General features: G+C 35.9%; 1 protein-coding gene across 3 annotated transcripts in view; it reads right to left on the reverse strand.

Moving 5' to 3' along the window:
* The window catches only part of ube2o (ubiquitin-conjugating enzyme E2O), a 38,458-nt gene that overhangs the window by 12,679 nt on the left and 8,072 nt on the right, over positions 1-17,707 (reverse strand). For 2 of the 3 annotated variants that reach the window (XM_051113158.1, XM_051113157.1), the window contains exons 2-8: positions 9,341-9,400; positions 8,967-9,077; positions 7,057-7,154; positions 6,094-6,157; positions 5,518-5,661; positions 5,238-5,347; positions 3,798-3,948 (exon numbers count right to left, since the gene is read on the reverse strand). In XM_051113158.1, the coding sequence (XP_050969115.1) occupies positions 3,798-3,948; positions 5,238-5,347; positions 5,518-5,661; positions 6,094-6,157; positions 7,057-7,154; positions 8,967-9,077; positions 9,341-9,400 (738 nt within the window). The remainder of the gene's footprint in view (positions 1-3,797; positions 3,949-5,237; positions 5,348-5,517; positions 5,662-6,093; positions 6,158-7,056; positions 7,155-8,966; positions 9,078-9,340; positions 9,401-17,707) is intronic. The other variant, XM_051113159.1, reaches the window with a different exon arrangement.

Raw genomic sequence — 17,707 nt, forward strand, 5'->3', positions numbered from 1 at the left:
TAGGGCCCGAGCACTGCAGTGCGAGGACCCTATTGGAATTGCTCTGTTTATTCTTCTTCTTCTTCTTCTTCTTCTTCTTCTCCTCCAAAGTAAAAAGTCTTTTTGAGGGCCTAAACATGCTCAAAAACTCATGAAACTTTGCACACGCATCAGTCCTGGTGAAAATTTACATCTGATATGGTTTTCAGAAGTGGGTGTGGCAAAATGGCTCGATAGCGCCACCTATAAAATTTCAACGGAGTGCGCCTCGAGCTGCGTTTCATGTACATGTACGAAACTCGGTACACTGGTGTAGCACACCAATACCTACAAAAAAGTCTCCTGGTACAACATCCTAAACCCAACAGGAAGTCCGTTATATCGAATTTCCTGTACGATTTTTGTGCAGTTTTTGCCATTTTCAGGCCTCGTACTTTAACGAACTCCTCCTACAGTTTTTATCCGATCATCTTCAAATTTGCTGAGTGTTATCATAAGGCCCTTGCGATGTTAAATTGCGAAGCTTTTGAGTTTTCGTCGAGGGGCGTGTCCGTGGCGGCCTGACAAAATTTGACGTGTCGCCATGAAAAAGGAAGTGGCTGTAACTCAGGCAAACAATGTCCGATCTGCCTCAAACTTCACAGGTGTGATAAGAGTCCGGTCCTGAACACATGTCAGTGCCCATATTCAGTTATAGTCATAGCGCCACCTGATGACAACAGGAAGTGACATGTTTAACACTGTTACGGACTCCTAGCAACATATTAAAAAGCATTAGCAAGTTTTAAATAGGCTAGCAACATGCTACAGTCATGCTACAACATGCTAGCAACACTTAGCTAAGAGCTAATGCATGCTATTAATACAAAGAAAAAGAAAATTGCTGTAACTCATGCACACAATGTCCAATCTGACCCAAATTTAATATTCAGCATGCTACGAACATAGTAAAGCATGCTAACAACACTTAGCTAATATGCTAAAGCATGCTAATAATACTATAAAACAGGAAGTTACTTTAACTCGGGCATACAATGTCCAATCTGCCCCAAACTTGACATGTTTGATAAGAGTCCTGGACTGAACACATGCCCATGCCCGTATTCAGTTATAGTCATAGCGCCACCTGCTGGCAACAGGAAGTCACATGTTTAATACTGTTGTGGATGCCTAGCAACATTTTAAAAATATCAACACGTGTTAAATAGGGTAGCAACATGCTAGAAACATGCTAAAACATGTTAGCGACACTTAGCTAAATGCTAAAGCATGCTCTTAATGCAATGAAACAGGAAGTTACTGTAACTCAGGCATGCAATGTCCAATCTGCCCCAAACTTAATATGTTTGATAAGAGTTCTAGCCTGAACACTACGTGCCTATATTCAGTTATAGTCATAGCGCCACCTACTGTCAACAGGAAGTGACATGTTTAACACTGTGATACACTATTATCAACACACTAAAAAGCCACTGAGTGCTAAAGTAGTTAAAAACACACTCAAACATGCTAGCAACACTTACTTAATGCTAAAGCATGTTGTTAAAGACATAAAACAGGAAGTTGTTGTAATTCATGTAAACAATGTCCAATCTGCCCCAAACTTCACATGTTTGATAAGAGTCCTGGTCTGAAGATATATACATGCCCATATTCAGTTATAGTTATAGCGCCACCTCCTGACAACAGGAAGTGACATGTTTAACGGTGTTACGGACTCCTAGCAACATATTAAAAAGCGTTAGCAAGTTTTAAATAGGCTAGGATCATGCTAGAATCATGTATACTCATGCATACAATGTCCAATCTGACCCAAACTTAATATTCAACATGCTACAAACATAGTAAAGCATGCTAGCAACACTTAGCTAAAATGCTAAAGCATGCTAATAATACAATGAAACAGGAAGTTACTGTAACTCAGGCATACAATATCCAATATGCCCCAAGCTTAACATGTTTGATAAGAGTCCTGGCCTGAACACATGCCCATGCCCATATTCAGTTATAGTCATAGCTCCACCTGCTGGCAACAGGAAGTGAGATGTTGCACTCTGTAATGAACGCAACATTTTAGAAATATCAACAAGTGTTAAATAGGGTAGCAACATGCTAGAAACATGCTATAACATGTTAGCAACACTTAGCTAAGTGCTAAAGCATGTTATTAATGCAATGAAACGGGAAGCTACAGTAACTCAGGCATACAATGTCCAATCTGCCCCAAACTTAACAGGTTTGATAAGAGTCCTGGTCTGAACACATTTACATAACAATATTCAATTATAGTCATAGCGCCACCTACTGTCAACAGGAAGTGATGTTTAACACTGTGATACACTATTAGCAACACACAAAAATAAGCCAGTGAGTGCTAAACTTGCTAAAAACACACTCAAACATGCTAGCAACACTTACTAAGTGCTAAAGCATCTTGTTAAAGCCATGAAACAGGAAGTTGTTGCAATTCCTGCAAACAATGTCCAATCTTCCCCAAACTTCACATGTTTGATAAGAGTCCTGGCCTGAAGATATCTACATGCTCATATTCAGTTAAAGTCATAGCGCCACCTGCTGGCAACCGGAAGTGACATGTTTAACACTGTGATGGTCTATTAAAAGCACAGCAAAATATGCCATATTGTGCTAAATATGCTAGACACACTTTCTAAGTGCTAATGCATCCTATTAATGCCATGAAACAGGAAGTTGTTGTAACTCAGCCATACAATGTCCGATCTGCCCCAAACTTCATATGTTCGATAAGAGTCCTGGCCTGAACACATCTAAAGGCCAATATTCCATTACAATTATAGCGCCACCAGCTGGCAACGGGAAATGACTTGTCTTACACTAACTCAAGCATACCATGTTCAATCTGCACCAAACTTCATATGTTTGATAAAAGCGCTGACCTGAAGACGTCTACATGCCAATATTCAGTTATAGGCATAGCGCCACCAGCTGGCAGCATGAAGTTTGGCACATCTAAATGACTTTGATATATTCCTCCTAAATTTACTATGTTAAAAGCATAGTGCCCACCGTTCGCTGTTTCCCTAAAGCCACCGGTCGGCGGTGAGCCCGGGTGCGAGGGCCCGTTCATCGCTGCTTGCAGCTTTAATTTTACTTGTGTTTTATTCTTTGTGAAGCACTTTGGTCAACCTTGGTTGTGTTTAAATGTGCTCTATAAATAAACGTTGTTGTTGTTGTTGTACTTAAGATAACTTTATGAGAAAAAGACCTTTTAATTTACAACAAAAATAAACAAGTAAAAATGAATACAGATTCACTGACATACTGTAGTTCAATAGAAAATTAATGCTACTGTTCTACTGTTCATATTTGATTGTAGAGGCCTTAATTAAAGCTACAACAGTTGTTCAACTAGCAGTAGTATTTTCATTTTCTTTTCCATACTCTTGTTAGATTAATAATAATAATAATAATAATAATAATAATAAATAAAAAAATAAAAGAGCTGTAGATCTATTAAGGTCATGATACATGGGCAACTTTTTGAGCAATGTTGCTTGCACACGTTCCCATTGAGAACGGGCAACAAATTTCTGGATACTTCAGATCGGTCATGGGCCCTGTGTCTTACCTGGTTGCCCGTTGGCGGCAACAGTGCTCAAAAAGTTGCTTTGAACTACCCATACTGCAAGCATCAAGTTTGTGCAGCAGTACTGATACTTTAGCCATCTATGCTCAGCATTACTTCTAATGACAAAGAATTTTAGTTGTTTTTTTTTTTTTTTTTTTTTTTTTTTTTTTTTTTTTTTTAAATAAACCAGATATGGCTAAATCAACTACACCTTTCGAACAACAGGGTCCTCAGGGTGAGCAGGTGCCCCCTCCGGCCCCTCACAGGTGATCCGTGTAGTGTCACTCTTCGCAGGAAACACATACAAGGCTCTCTCTCCAAGCTGCCTTTGAGTATGATCAAAGTAGCCTAGTCGCTTCACCCTGAATATGAGAAAATCAAGAGAAAACTAATTATCTGACTGTAACATGTGAATCAGTGAACATAGAGAAATAAGCAACAACTTGTCTGAGTGCTGTCTATAAGATTAAATCATACTTCAAAGAACTGTTTCTTGTGCACTTGAGCATTAAGGTAATAAACTACACAAAAAGGGTTGTCAATTCAGGGCTTGCAAAATGTCTAAATCCCTGGTAGCCCTTCAGGCAGGTATTCTTCAGATTTTGGTAGAACAAAATTAAACTAGCCAAAAAAAAAAAAAAAAAAAAAACATCAGCTGAACATCTCTGCAGACAAATCAGCATGCCATATATATAGCATGTGATATTAATATTGTATTTTATTATATTATTAATGTAGTCATGAATTAAATCTATCAAAGGAGTAATGGAATATATTACAGTATTTTTGTGATTAAGCTACAGCGTGCATTTATACTAAATGTATTTTGGCTACTCTTTTTCGTACAAATTCCAGAAAAAAAATATTTTTACCATGATATTGAGGTGCTATGTTTGGTTTTAAATGTGGTTAAATGTATGCTATTATTGAAGACCAATGCTTAATTTTAATAAAACTCAAAGGCCTTCACATGTATGTGATCTGAAGAGAAATGTTGGTTTCTTCCATGTGCACGAGTGTTATGAGTCAGAGCACATTCACTCTAAATCTGTCAATCATGTGATCATATCTCCTGTTATTACATATGGAGAAAATGAGAGAAACATTTTTCTATACATGAAACATGAAAGCAGTTATGCAGGTGTCACATTCAATCCATTATAAAACATACAAAGAGCTGCCTATTATAGAATAAAAATCCACTTTTGATCTCAAACGAAAGTTATTACAAGCACTCTATAATGATTTTAAGTGGGTTTTAAGCAAAAAAAAAACAAAAAACAAAAAAACCATTAATAAATCACATACATTTGCAAAGATAGCTTGATGCTAATTGTATCTTATATTTTAAGATGTATTCTTGTAGGCATTATAGATAGTTTCTGTTGTAGAACCAAACATTTATTTTATTTTAATGCTGTATGATGTTAAATCTATATACGAGATACATATCTGAGGAAAAAGGCACTGCTGGTCAGCGCCACCTAGCTTGCAGGCGTGAAATAGCAAAAGGTGATTGATTGTCTGAAAGTACCATTCGGGTCACTTTTTTTTTTTTTTTTTTTTTTTTTTTTTTACACATCACACCCAGTTTGAAACAGGCTTTAGTTAAAAATAATCACAAAGAAAGGCTGGAGAAATCCGATTTTACCTGCTAAGATTCTCCTGTGTGATTGTTGAAGGTGGTGGGAAGACACTGTCTGACCCCTTAGGAGAGTAACTTTTTGTAATCCAAGTCACCTTGAGCTCCACTACCTGAACCTGTAATTAAACAGATTTCATGAACAAGACATATACAACTAAAAACATAAATGATTAAAACAGGTTAAGACATATAGTAAAAGCTTGGTTTAGTTTAGTTCAGTTTAATCAAAATATACTCCCAATCACAGAACTCTTGTCCAAGTTGTAGAGTCAAACTTTTATCTTACCTCTTCCACAACAACTCTGAACTTGCTTTTCTTACTAAGAACTGGCTTCACCCCATACAGCCATTGCACATTAGCAAAAACCTTTGAGGGCCCAATCAAAACCTGACCCGGATAGAAGCCATAGGCATCATCAAAGAACAAACCCTGGAGTAAAAGGCAAAGCAACATTTCAATCTGTGACATTTTCAACAAGCTTATATCACGTTACACTCAGTTTTATATCAAACAGTTAATATAACAATATAGTTCTGGGCTGCAACTGACAATTATTTTGATAAATTATTAATTTGCTTTGATTAATCAGATAGAAATCCAAAAAATTATTAGTTACTGAAAAGAAATAATAATAATAATAATAATAATAATAAAACAATCCATTATATAAAAAGATTTCACATCCTGGCCAATATTGTCCTATTAACAATGTGCAAAATGGAAAGAACCACATGACTTTCTAACAAGTAAGGCTATAACTGTTAAGTGTAAGTTATGCCATACTGCCCAGCCTTACTGAACATTATATATGAGCAAACAAGATCCCATAGCTAATAATACACACAAACATTGAGCACCTACCACATCACTGATGTGAGGGTATATATCATAGAGTTTTGCGCCGTCTTCCTCACTCATAGAGCATCTACAAAAAAAAAAAATGAATTGTATTGTTGTAACACAACACTTCAGTACAGATCATATCCTATTCAGTCAATCCTATCAAATTATGTTGCATTCTTTTTCTCTGCTACTCAGGTGCACAAACAAGATATTACATGTTTAATATGTTTAGCTTTATACATTTACATACAGCATAACCCACAGTGGCTATGTTTACATGCAACCAAATAATCAGTTTGTAATCTGATTGACGGCTCAATCGGACTGAAAAGACTTAAATGTAAACACCTTAATCAATCCGACTGAGCTCAATCGGAATGAAATTTCGATCGGATTGAAGGGGGTGGTTTATTTCTTTTCTAATACGATTGAGAGTGCATGTAAACACTCGATCAGATTGAAAACCTAAACTGAAAGGACTGCGCATGTGCAATGATGCAGAAACGGCGTAATGATGTATGACACTCGGTTCTTCCTTTTGAATAAAGTGTTGTATAAATGCAACTGTGAAGTGGAGCAGGACAAGTCCTTGTTTTGGATTCTCTTCCACAGGCAACCCATTTTGGGTGCGGAGAGGGGCATTTTTATTGCGTGATAAATACAAACCACTGTGCCGAGCTGCTCATATGCTCAATCATTAATTCTGCTGTTCAAAACAAATAAAGAATGGTTATGTGCAAACAGTGAGAAATTCTATATTTGTGCAGTGTGTGCATTAAAAAAAAAAAAAAAAAAAAAAATCAATTCCCATTTGAAGCTTGTGACATATAAACATGCACATCAATCCGATCACTTTATTTAGCGTTCATGTAAACACTACATTCAGATTCATCAATCGGAATGAATTCAGTCTGCTTGAACCAAAAATTGTGCATGTAAACGTAGCCAGTGGCATGAAGGAAAAAATTGTGATCACATTACCGTGCACCGTTGGAAAGCTTCACAACGATTTGAATGCTGAGATCGTACACCTTTCCAAGCCAGAAGTCATATACAATGTAGTCACCATACATAAAAGACTGCAGATATGTACAAAACACAAACACATAGTTAACTGTTAGTCATCAATTTTAAGACTTTTATCCAGAGTGAAATAGAGTACACTGATTACAGTTTCAGTCGCCCTGGAATAAATAAGGTTAAATGCTTTTTTTCAAGGGCTCAATGGTGATGAAGCAACCCAGACCATAACCCTAATGTGTCCTAATATATTGTCCAAAAACTTAAAATAAAGTCCCAACAAAATCACAGATTTAAAAACCCCACTTCAAAGTGGGGATGAGGTACTTTTCTACATGGCTACCTAGATGTTTGAGTTTGTTCTTTGACGACAGCAAAGACTTTTTATGTCAACTCTCTCAAACAAGTTGTGGTTATGAAGATCAAACTTACATCTGAAATTCTCCAACTGTAATCCTTACAGGTTGTTTGGCCACTTGCAGCCCTGCAGGCTTAATAAACAAACACCAACTGGTCCAAAAGTGACGTGACGTGTGGTCAAGTATGGTGGCCCACACTCAGAATTTGTGCTTTGCATTTATCCCATCCAAGTACACATGCAACAGTCAGTAGCGGACAAACATACACACTATAAACACCCAAAGCAGTGGGCAGCCATTTTTGCTGCGTTGCCCACGGGGCAGTTGGGGGTTCGGTGTCTTGCTTGTGGTATTGAGGTTGGAAGAGAGCACTGTACATTCACTCCGCTCAATTATAATCCCTGCATGTACCGAGACTCAAACTGTGACAACTGCCCCAAATGCACCAACTAGACTTCTTATCAGAACCAGGAAATATGATCTGGTTCTGTCAGCACTGCATCAGCTCCCAATTAAACATCATATTTGTTTTAAAATCTTGCTGATTACTTATTAAGTCCTGTATGGTTTAGCCCCTCAGAGGTCGCGTTAACTGAAGTGCCAGTACGCAAAAGGCTAAAACACAGAAGTGCCGGTGCGTACTGGCCCACTTCAAGCACTGTATATGTGTGTATATATATCAGAGGTTGCTAGACTTTAACATTGTCTGTCATTTTGATGGACAGGGTCGTAAAAATACCGCCATAATCTATTATTACCCGTCATTATAAGTTTCATATTTTAATTACAATAACACATTAATTGCTTTTATTTTTGTTCACATTTTCGTTTTTAATCATGAACCTACAGTAAGACAGCACAGTGTTTAAAAACAACAAAATACGCTAGCGCTGGGTTAAAAAAAAAAACAAAAAAAAAAAAAAAAAACTTGTAGCAAAAACAAGTCTTTGTTAATATATATATATATATATATAACACTAACATTTCAGTCATATTCTCATGTGTTTATGGCTCATCTTTTCTTTATCATTTTAATCTTTTAAGCTTTTCTGCACTTTCACTTTGTAGTCTTCGTCATTTCGATGTCACAGCGTCAACGCTGATGTTTGGCAGAGATGACTGTTTGAAAAACTTTTTTTCCACTAAAACTTTGTTGCTCGTCATCTCAGTGTATTAAGTCAACATAACAAATGATGTGACCGCAAAACAGAAAAAAAAAAGGAATTACATGCACATTTTAAAATCAAAATGTAAATTTTATAGTCGACCTCAGCAAAAACTTCAAAAACTTCACTCTTAAAACTTCATATACATACATACAGTTATCAACATCTGAAGTGGATCAAAAAGTTCATCAAAATTATCCTAAGACTAGAATGGGTATTGTTTTGGTTGTAGGACAGCTTTGATAAAAAGTTTTAATACATATATATATGATTTAAAAAAAAAAAAAAAAGAAAAAGAAGAAGAAGAAAGAAGAAGAAGAAGAAGAAGAAAAGTTCAGAAACTTACCCAGACATGCTGCAGGTCTTTGCTATTTACAGGATATAGAACACAGTTGGTCCCTACAAGTTTCACTGCACATCTGGTGTTTATGTTAGTCACAATCCCACACTGTTTATCCTGTGGGATTCAGAGAACAAATAATTAACCAAAGCTTCAAGCTTCTTGATTCTGTCATCATAAAGACTAGAGTGTCTGCAAAATATTTTAAGACTTCTATAATACAATAATTCCTACACAGCAGGAGTTTCTATTCATTTTTAATTACTAGTTTTATTTTGCAGTTTATGTAGTAGCATCTAATCTTCTAAGGGAGTTTTTTTTTCTCTATTGTCCTGTACATTGTTTTCTCTTTAAGTACAAGTGATAAAAATACAACTCACATTTGAATTCATTCTCCGGACAAAGTCTCTAGGCACAATAGATCGATCTTCAAGTTTCAGCTTCAAGATCAAGATAGGAATTAGAAGGAATTAACAAAGAGAGAGAGAGAGAGAGAGAGAGAAAGAAATGTGTGAGCAGGTTATAACAGCAGTTTTTTATGCTTTAAGAAGTCCAACTTTACATTTCCATTTTAACCTTTTGTTGTTAATCAGGGTTCATACAGATACTGTAAAATGGAATACCAGGACTTTCAAAGACTTTTCAAGCACTACTTTTTTGGTTGTCATGGACTACAATTCTCGTTTAATCAGACAAATTCTTCCTTATTTGACACTAATTAAAAAAAAAAAAAAAAAAAAAAAAAAAAAAAAAAGTTAAGTTAAATTAAAATATTCTAATAAAACAAAATGGCACAAATAAAGAGCAGAAAATGCAAAATAGACAATGACTGTGGCAACTTTAAATGTGGGAACATTTAAATGTGGGAACAGTTTGTAAATTTGTAAAATCACTGTAAAGCAAAATATCATTCACTGTAACTAGTAAAAGTAATTATTACACTGCAATCATACTAAACTAAAACCGTCTGTATGTTAATGAAGGCGATTTTTAGCAACTTCAATGCAGGTTACATAGCTACACAAGTAGGTGGTGACAAAGGAACGGTTTTTATAAATGAGTTAATTCTAAAATGCTGAATTATTCTTGAACAAAACAAGGTTGTAAGCAAGGAAATTAATTTACCTTTGAACAACCTTTTATTCACAGACAAACAAAGTGGCGCTGGAGTAACACTGAATTTGACGCTTCATCAATATCAATGAACTGACCAGCGATGTCATGTGAAACATGACTTGTCTCCAGTTTCTGACATAACATGGTTCCTTGACATTCAAGTGCTCAGATTTGGGGTGGCTACACCCCTCTAAGTAGGACAAAGCTTAACATAAATTCCCCATAAACTTTCAACTGAATAAGGAAGTTATGAGAAACCCTCAGCATAAGAAAAATGGCATAATGATCTCGTCGACTCATTTTAGAGGACTGAGGGTAAGCCAGTAAACAGATGTTTCTTTTCAATATCAGTCTCTCAGAAGCAGATGGAGAATGTATCAAATCACACTGTGTTACTGTGAAAGGTGCTCAGCATAAATGGATCTGATCCATCCACCATCAGACGAGGTTGAAGCACTGCGCCAAAGAAAAAAAAAAAAAATAGAGGGAAAATTTCTTTCTCATAGGTGAACTGTGAACATACCTGCATGAGAAGGGCTTATCACAACATTTGTGGAATAATAAATGTGAAGTTGGGTTGAGCAGGCTGACCAGCCACTGCAGCAAAGCCAATAGGAAGCGACGAATGCGACAGTGTAAAATTGACAAATCCAGCCGCTATGACAATTCACAAAAATGCTGGTCATTTTCTGACACAGCAAAAGGGACCAGTGGGCTCTATCGGGAGGGGCCTGTCCCTGACAAAAATCACAGGTAGTTCAGGTGGAAGTGAGGCACGCAAATACTGATTCAGTGTGAGCTCATCCCCTGATTCTACTGCCTTCAGCTGATGCTTCCTAGTCCTGGGTTCAAGTGATCAGTTAACCATCAAAGATAACTGCTGAAGAAAAGGGTCCTGACACAGCGAGGATAGCCAGGTAAAGCAGTGGTTCCCAACCCTAGTCCTGGAACATTTTTGGTGTCTCTCTTATCTATCACCTATTTTTGCGGTTTAGGAGTAGTTTGAGATGTGCCTCACCTTGCCTTAAAAGTAGACGTGAGTAGACAGTTGCAGACAGTTGCAGTGAGGGGAGAAGTGAAGACAAGACAGAGAGTTCTGACTTTTCGTAGTGGATCAGACACACACAAGGTCAAAGGCAGATATTGTTTGGTTCACACTTACGTACTTTGTTGCTAATAAACTGAAGCTAACTCAAACTCTGTCACTTTTATATGAAAATAGACATGGTGTTCAACAAGTAACAGTTAATTTCTGCCAACGATGTGTTTTCTGTACTTTTTTAGTTTGATAAACGCTAATATTTTAAATTTAGAAATATGACAACCACCACACATCCCACACAAAGATTGTTCTCAGACATTTTAGAAGAGAACGCAACAACACGGTTGTTTAAACCAATGAGCATTAATCCGTGTTGTTTCCCATCATGCCTTTGGTCAGCGCAGTCAGGGAAGAGAAAACTACGCTCGACTGCACGGCCAACTCGCTCTTGCAAGAAAAATACATTTTGCGCAATCAGCAGTTATCAGTTCCGTGCATGCAGATTTAGCTCATTTCAAATGAGCCAAGTCTTTACTAATGAGTTGAATCATGTGGGTTTAATTAATGCTCCAGGACCAAGATTGGGAACCACTGATTTAAAGGATACTATGATAAAGAAAATGTTTTCCTCATTCAAACTGATTTTTTTTTTCCCATGAATATGTGACCTAAATAATGAAAGCAGTATAATATATTTGAAAATATATATGAGCAATATCACTCTCATAGTCATGCAAGTCTCTATATCAGACAGACTGCAGTGTTGATTTGTGTTTTATTTCTTTGTTTGAAAGCAGAGACTCTGTTATTTCTTTTGACATTTTGCATGTTCAGACATTCATACAACAAAATATTTTGCGGGGCATCAAAATTTAGTGAAACTGATCATTGATGGTGGTAACTGGCAAAAATACAATTAAAAAAAAAAATAAATAAATAAATAAAAATAAAGGCAGAGAAAGAGTTACATTTGCAAATAGTTCAAAATGATTCTAGTTTCCAACTAGAATTAGATCTAAAATCTTCTTTACTAATTAAATTATTTAATTTATGCTTTATATATATATATATATATATATATATATATATATATATATATATATATATATATATATATATATATATATATATATATATATATATATATATATATATATATATATATATATATATATATATATATATATATATATATATATATATATATATATATATATATATATATATAAAAAAAGTTTTTCTAGGGTTAGTTGATAACGATAATTAAGCAGTATTTTATTATATTATTAAAGGGATAGCTCATCCAAAACTAAAAATTTGTTGCCAACCTACCCTAAGGCCAGCCAAGTAGGCAACTTTTTCTTGGAGTAGAACAGTAAAGATTTTTAGCTGAAACTGTGGTCCTTGGTGATTCATGAAATGCAAGTCAGTGGCTGCCCATCTTTGAGAATTTTAAAATGCATATTAAGGAACACAAAATTAATACCCGCGGCTCCTGATGATATATTGAGGTCTTATGATGTGAAACATGCAAGAAATATCTGAACACTGAACATTATTTACAAAACTATTACTTGTAATCCACGGCCTCAGGCAAACAGGGAAATCTGATTATTTTCCAAGAACGGGTTCTTTTAGGCAGTATGTTTCATTGAATTTGTTTAATTTACTTGTTTATGTAATCAGGCAATCACACAACGTACAGTATATGCAATTAAACTATTAAAACACCCAATATTGAAATGAACCATGGATGTTGTACTTTCTAAAGCATCTAAAGTGAATAAACTTATCTTCAACAGCTCAACTTTTTACATAAATAATGAGAAACACACACAAAAAAAAACGTTTTTGTCCCTTCACTGGAGTGATGATTGAGTCAGCAAAAAAAGAGAGCTTTGATTGAGAAACCCATGATTTGAGTGATTTGAATGATTTGTTTGCAACCTATTACAAATAAATAATGTTCAGTTTCTTACACAGACAAATCATTTCACTTCCTGACCTTAAAGGGGTCATCAGATGCCCATTTTCCACAAGCTGATATGATTCTTTAGGCTCTTAATGAAAAGTCTATAATATACTTTGGTTAAAAATTCTCAATGGTAAAACAACACCCTTTTTACATTGCCAAAATCAGCTCTGCAAAAATCATCCCATTCTGGTGGAGGCTGCTTTAAATGCAAATTCTCTCTGTAAAGTGACGAGTCTGTTTACTTTACCCGCATTTAGCCGCTAGACTTGCTAACTAGCACATTATTAGGAAAGGCGATCGCAAAGATTCATTAAAAAAAAACCTTATACTCACTTTTGCTGTAAGTGAAGCTGGATCACAAATGATTCGTGCGAACATAGACGGATATATGTAGATTGAGAGGCACATTCCCTTCACAAACAAACGTAATGTAAGCACAATATGGATTTTAAACCCAGAACATAAAAAAAGTGCAAAAAAGCTCAAAATTAACCAGTTTTCTCCAACAATTTAATTTAACAGATGTTAACATTGTCATCTATGATGTGCAACACAAACACCTCTCAGAAAATCTTGGAAAAAGTAGTCCAGGGTTTCATGAACCTTTAAGACAGAAACGACTGTGTTTACAAGGATTCTCGCAAATACAGCATTTTGACACATACGTGTTTGTATTTGACTGTTTAAGCCCAACAAGGCTTAAACAAAAAGTTCTCAGTTCAGTACTTATACAATATGTGACAATCAGCTTTATATGTGTGTTTTTCAGGTGTGTTTATATGTCATAAAACTATGGCAGAAACAATGCAAAAAATAACAATCTGACCAGTGTGCATGTAATCCATGAACAAGATAAAACCTGTAAATGCTGGGTTAAACACTAAATCTGGATCCAGGTCAGCTCTATGTTAAGTGGGGCATCCTTGAGATCCGGTTACTGACCCACTCTAATAAAGGCCAAATTTCACCAAATTAAACTCAAAGCAAATAATTAAATTCCACTAGATACATTTTCATATAGTTAAAAAAAAAAGAATAAATTATACTTTTAAAAATGTCCATGAACAATTTTATTCAATAATGTTTAGATTATTTTAGATAAAAAGGAAAGTATATAATCTTAGGTTCAGTAACTGATCACCATTTATTTTTTGTTTTGTTCTGTTTTGTTTTTAGTTTTTATGGCTCTGTGGTGTCATGAATGAATTTAAGGAAAAACTGGTCAACGAAAACCTGATTGACTAATAAATCTGCATACTGAAGGAGGGTGGTGAGTAACCCCCTCAATGTACCAACTTAAATAAGGTAGCCACCTTATTTTTCCCGTAAGAGTGGGTGCGGCCATTTGTAAATTTTATGGGTCTGACTTCCGGTCTCATCCGTATCCAGCTATTTTTAGCTGTACAAAACACCTTGTTTTGCTACTTGATATTGCAAACTGGTTTCTCTTACCATATTATTTTAATGTATTATTTTAATTATAAGCACACAGTGCAAACAATTTTACCACTTACAACACGTTGTTCTTCTCGTTATTACCCTATATAGGGCCCTATGATTTCCGCGATGCAGAAAACATGGACGGAATCAAGGAATCCAGTGATAATAGCGGAATTTGGCGAATAACGTGGAATGTCACAGAATATGTCAAAGTTTGGATGAATAAATCAAAAGTAGGTCATTACACTTAAAGGAGAAGTCCACTTCCAAAACAAAGATTCACATATAATGTACTCACCCCCTTGTCATCCAAGATGTACACGTCTTTCTTTCTTCAGTCGTAAAGAAATTATTTTTTTTTGAGGAAAACATTTTTCTCCATATAATGGACTGGTATGGTGCTCCGATTTTGAACTTCTAAAAGGCAGTTTAAATGCGGCTTCAAACGATCCCAAATGCGGTTGTAAATATTCCCAGCCGAGGAAGAAGGGTCTTATCTAGCGAATCGATTGGTTATTTTCATTAAAAAATACACTTTAAATAATTTTTAATCTCAAGTGCTCATCTTGCCTTTCTCTCCCTGAACTCTGTGTATTCTGACTCAAGACAGTTAGGGTATGCCGAAAAACTCTGATCATATTTTCTCCCTCAACTTCAAAAATCATTTAAAAATCATCCTACATCACTGCAGAAGTTCAGACCCAGTCTTTGCAAAGTGAACACGCAAAGAAGATCAAACACCCTTAACAAAAAAGGTAGCAAAAGAATCGACAGAAAACTAAATCCAGAAAAATTAAAACAAAAAACGGAATCTGGAAAAAAATAAAACAGATTTCATAGGGCCCTACCTATAGCGGTTAATGAACCGGAAGTGTTGCCCATAAGCTTACTTCCGATAAATTTGTTCTTTACTTGCTGAAATTTAATTAGAATGATCAGGGAACTGAATTAAACACTGCACGATAAAGAAAATAAAAACCAATCCAGCTGAAAAACTTCACTGGATTAATGAACATTATTCATGTTGGTTTTGATGGACATTTTTGTGCATGAACTGTGCATTCCTGATTTGAATATTTTCAGTGTTTTTTCTTCCATTCTTGACAGATCTTTTTTCATAAATGTGATTCTGCAAGTTGACAGGTGAGGGAGGAAGAAAAAAAAAAAAAAAAAAAAAAGATTCGCATATGAATCACGATTCTAGCGATTCGCATCGATTTACAAATTTCAATTTCCACAGCAACAGCAATGGAGAAGGAAAAACAAATATATCCTGCCCCATTTTCAGCAAGGGAAAGTGTTTGGAAAACTATTATATTAATTATTGATCTTTTGTTATTATGACAATTAGGGGTGTGCCCAAAATGTTACATTACAGTACATAATATATATTTCACTTACCACATAAACAGAGTAAGGCAAGATGACTGACAGGACGATGGCGAATGATTTGCAGATCCTGAGTACCACTGACAAACATCTAATCTTGCAAAATATGTGGTAAGTAAGTAGGCCTACTGCTGCTCAGTGTAATTGTGAATCTCGAAAGTGAAAGTAAAACACAGGTGCGCTTTCAAAAGCGGTTTCGGTGCCCCACATATTAATAACATAAATACACCGAGGCATCAGTTTACTGTCAGGGATTTGTCGTATGGATGGCTCGATACCATAATTTTGGCTTTGGTAAGATACTAGAATGTAATACCTCAGTATTGATACTAAATCGATACCATAGGTGACAAATAACCAGCCTCAAAAGATAAGTGAATTGATTTTTTTTTAATAAAAAATAAATAAAAATAAAAATAAAAACAACAAAACTATAACAAAACTATATAGCAAACTATAACAAAAACCCTACAGGCAAATGTTGCTTTATTGTAAAGTGTTATTCTAACAGTCAAAGTAACATTCAAAATTACGTTATTATTTCTCTCTCAGATAGTTTTCAGATTTCAGACTCGGATATCCAAAGAAAAAGCATTAAATACAAATCTCAAGGTGCGTTCACACCAGACGCGAATGAAGCGTTAAGCGCGAGTGATTTACATGTTAAGTCAATGCAAAGACGCGAATAGACATCCTGCGGCGCGATTCGCGCGAATGGAGCGTTTTGGGCGTTTGACGCGTGAACGCGTGATTCGCGAGTTGAAAAATCTGAACTTTGGCGAAAATTCGCGCCGCGTTAACCAATCAGAAGCTTGCTCTAGTAGCTAGACATAGCAAGCGGAGGGAGAAATCCGAAACAACAATGGAGGACAAAATCATCGTCCCTGTATATGGATACCCGGAGCTGTAAGATACATCTTCGTACTTTTATAGAAACAGGAATAAAAAGAATCCTGCTTGGAAGAAAGTGAGTGAGGAGGTCAGACAATCTGGTAAGTTGTAAATAACGCTCTTTACTCGGTTTGAGCTATATACATATTGACGGACTGATCTGATGGACCCAGGCACGGCGCCGAACGAGTCTACGCCGTTTTTCAGCCTTCCATAGCACATCAAGCGCAGCTACCGTCTTAACAAAATCCATGTCAGCCATTTCGCAAGGAGACTGGAGCCGCCTGGCAGAAGCCACTCCCATGACGCGAATTCGCGTCTGTTGTGAAGTGAATTTCACGCGCGAATGAAGCGAGTAAACTCAAAATGTTCAAGCGTCCAACTACGCGCGAATAGCGCGATTTATTCGCGCAAGTCGCGTCTGGTGTGAACGCACAGTCACTCTCTCGTTCTCTCGGCTGCTACATATTAGCGGTCGGCAGAAACATTCCCTTCATATTATTGATACTAAAATGAATATAGCAAAACTCTTGCTTCATTCAAATTCAATTAATATTTGATTGTATGAAATGCAAGTGTATATATTACATGACCAAAACTTAACTGGTTCTAGCGTGTCACGCACATTTGAGCCTTCGCTGTTACTGTATCACATCATATATATGTGCGTTGATCAGTTGTGAATAAAAGTAAAAATTAAATATGAATTTATGAATGATTCACTCACTTGTTGATCTCTTAATTCTCTGAAAAAAACAGGATGAGCAAGCAACAAATAGCAAAATACCATGTGTTGCCTCCTGTGGCAGCACATTATTTATAGCAACGCTTGTATATAGGTGCAGTAGAGTCAGTTCACATTTCTCATCCGTTTTGTATGCAAAGTAATGGCAT

Source organism: Labeo rohita, chromosome 6, assembly GCF_022985175.1.
Source record: "Labeo rohita strain BAU-BD-2019 chromosome 6, IGBB_LRoh.1.0, whole genome shotgun sequence".
NCBI classification, from domain to species: domain Eukaryota; kingdom Metazoa; phylum Chordata; class Actinopteri; order Cypriniformes; family Cyprinidae; genus Labeo; species Labeo rohita.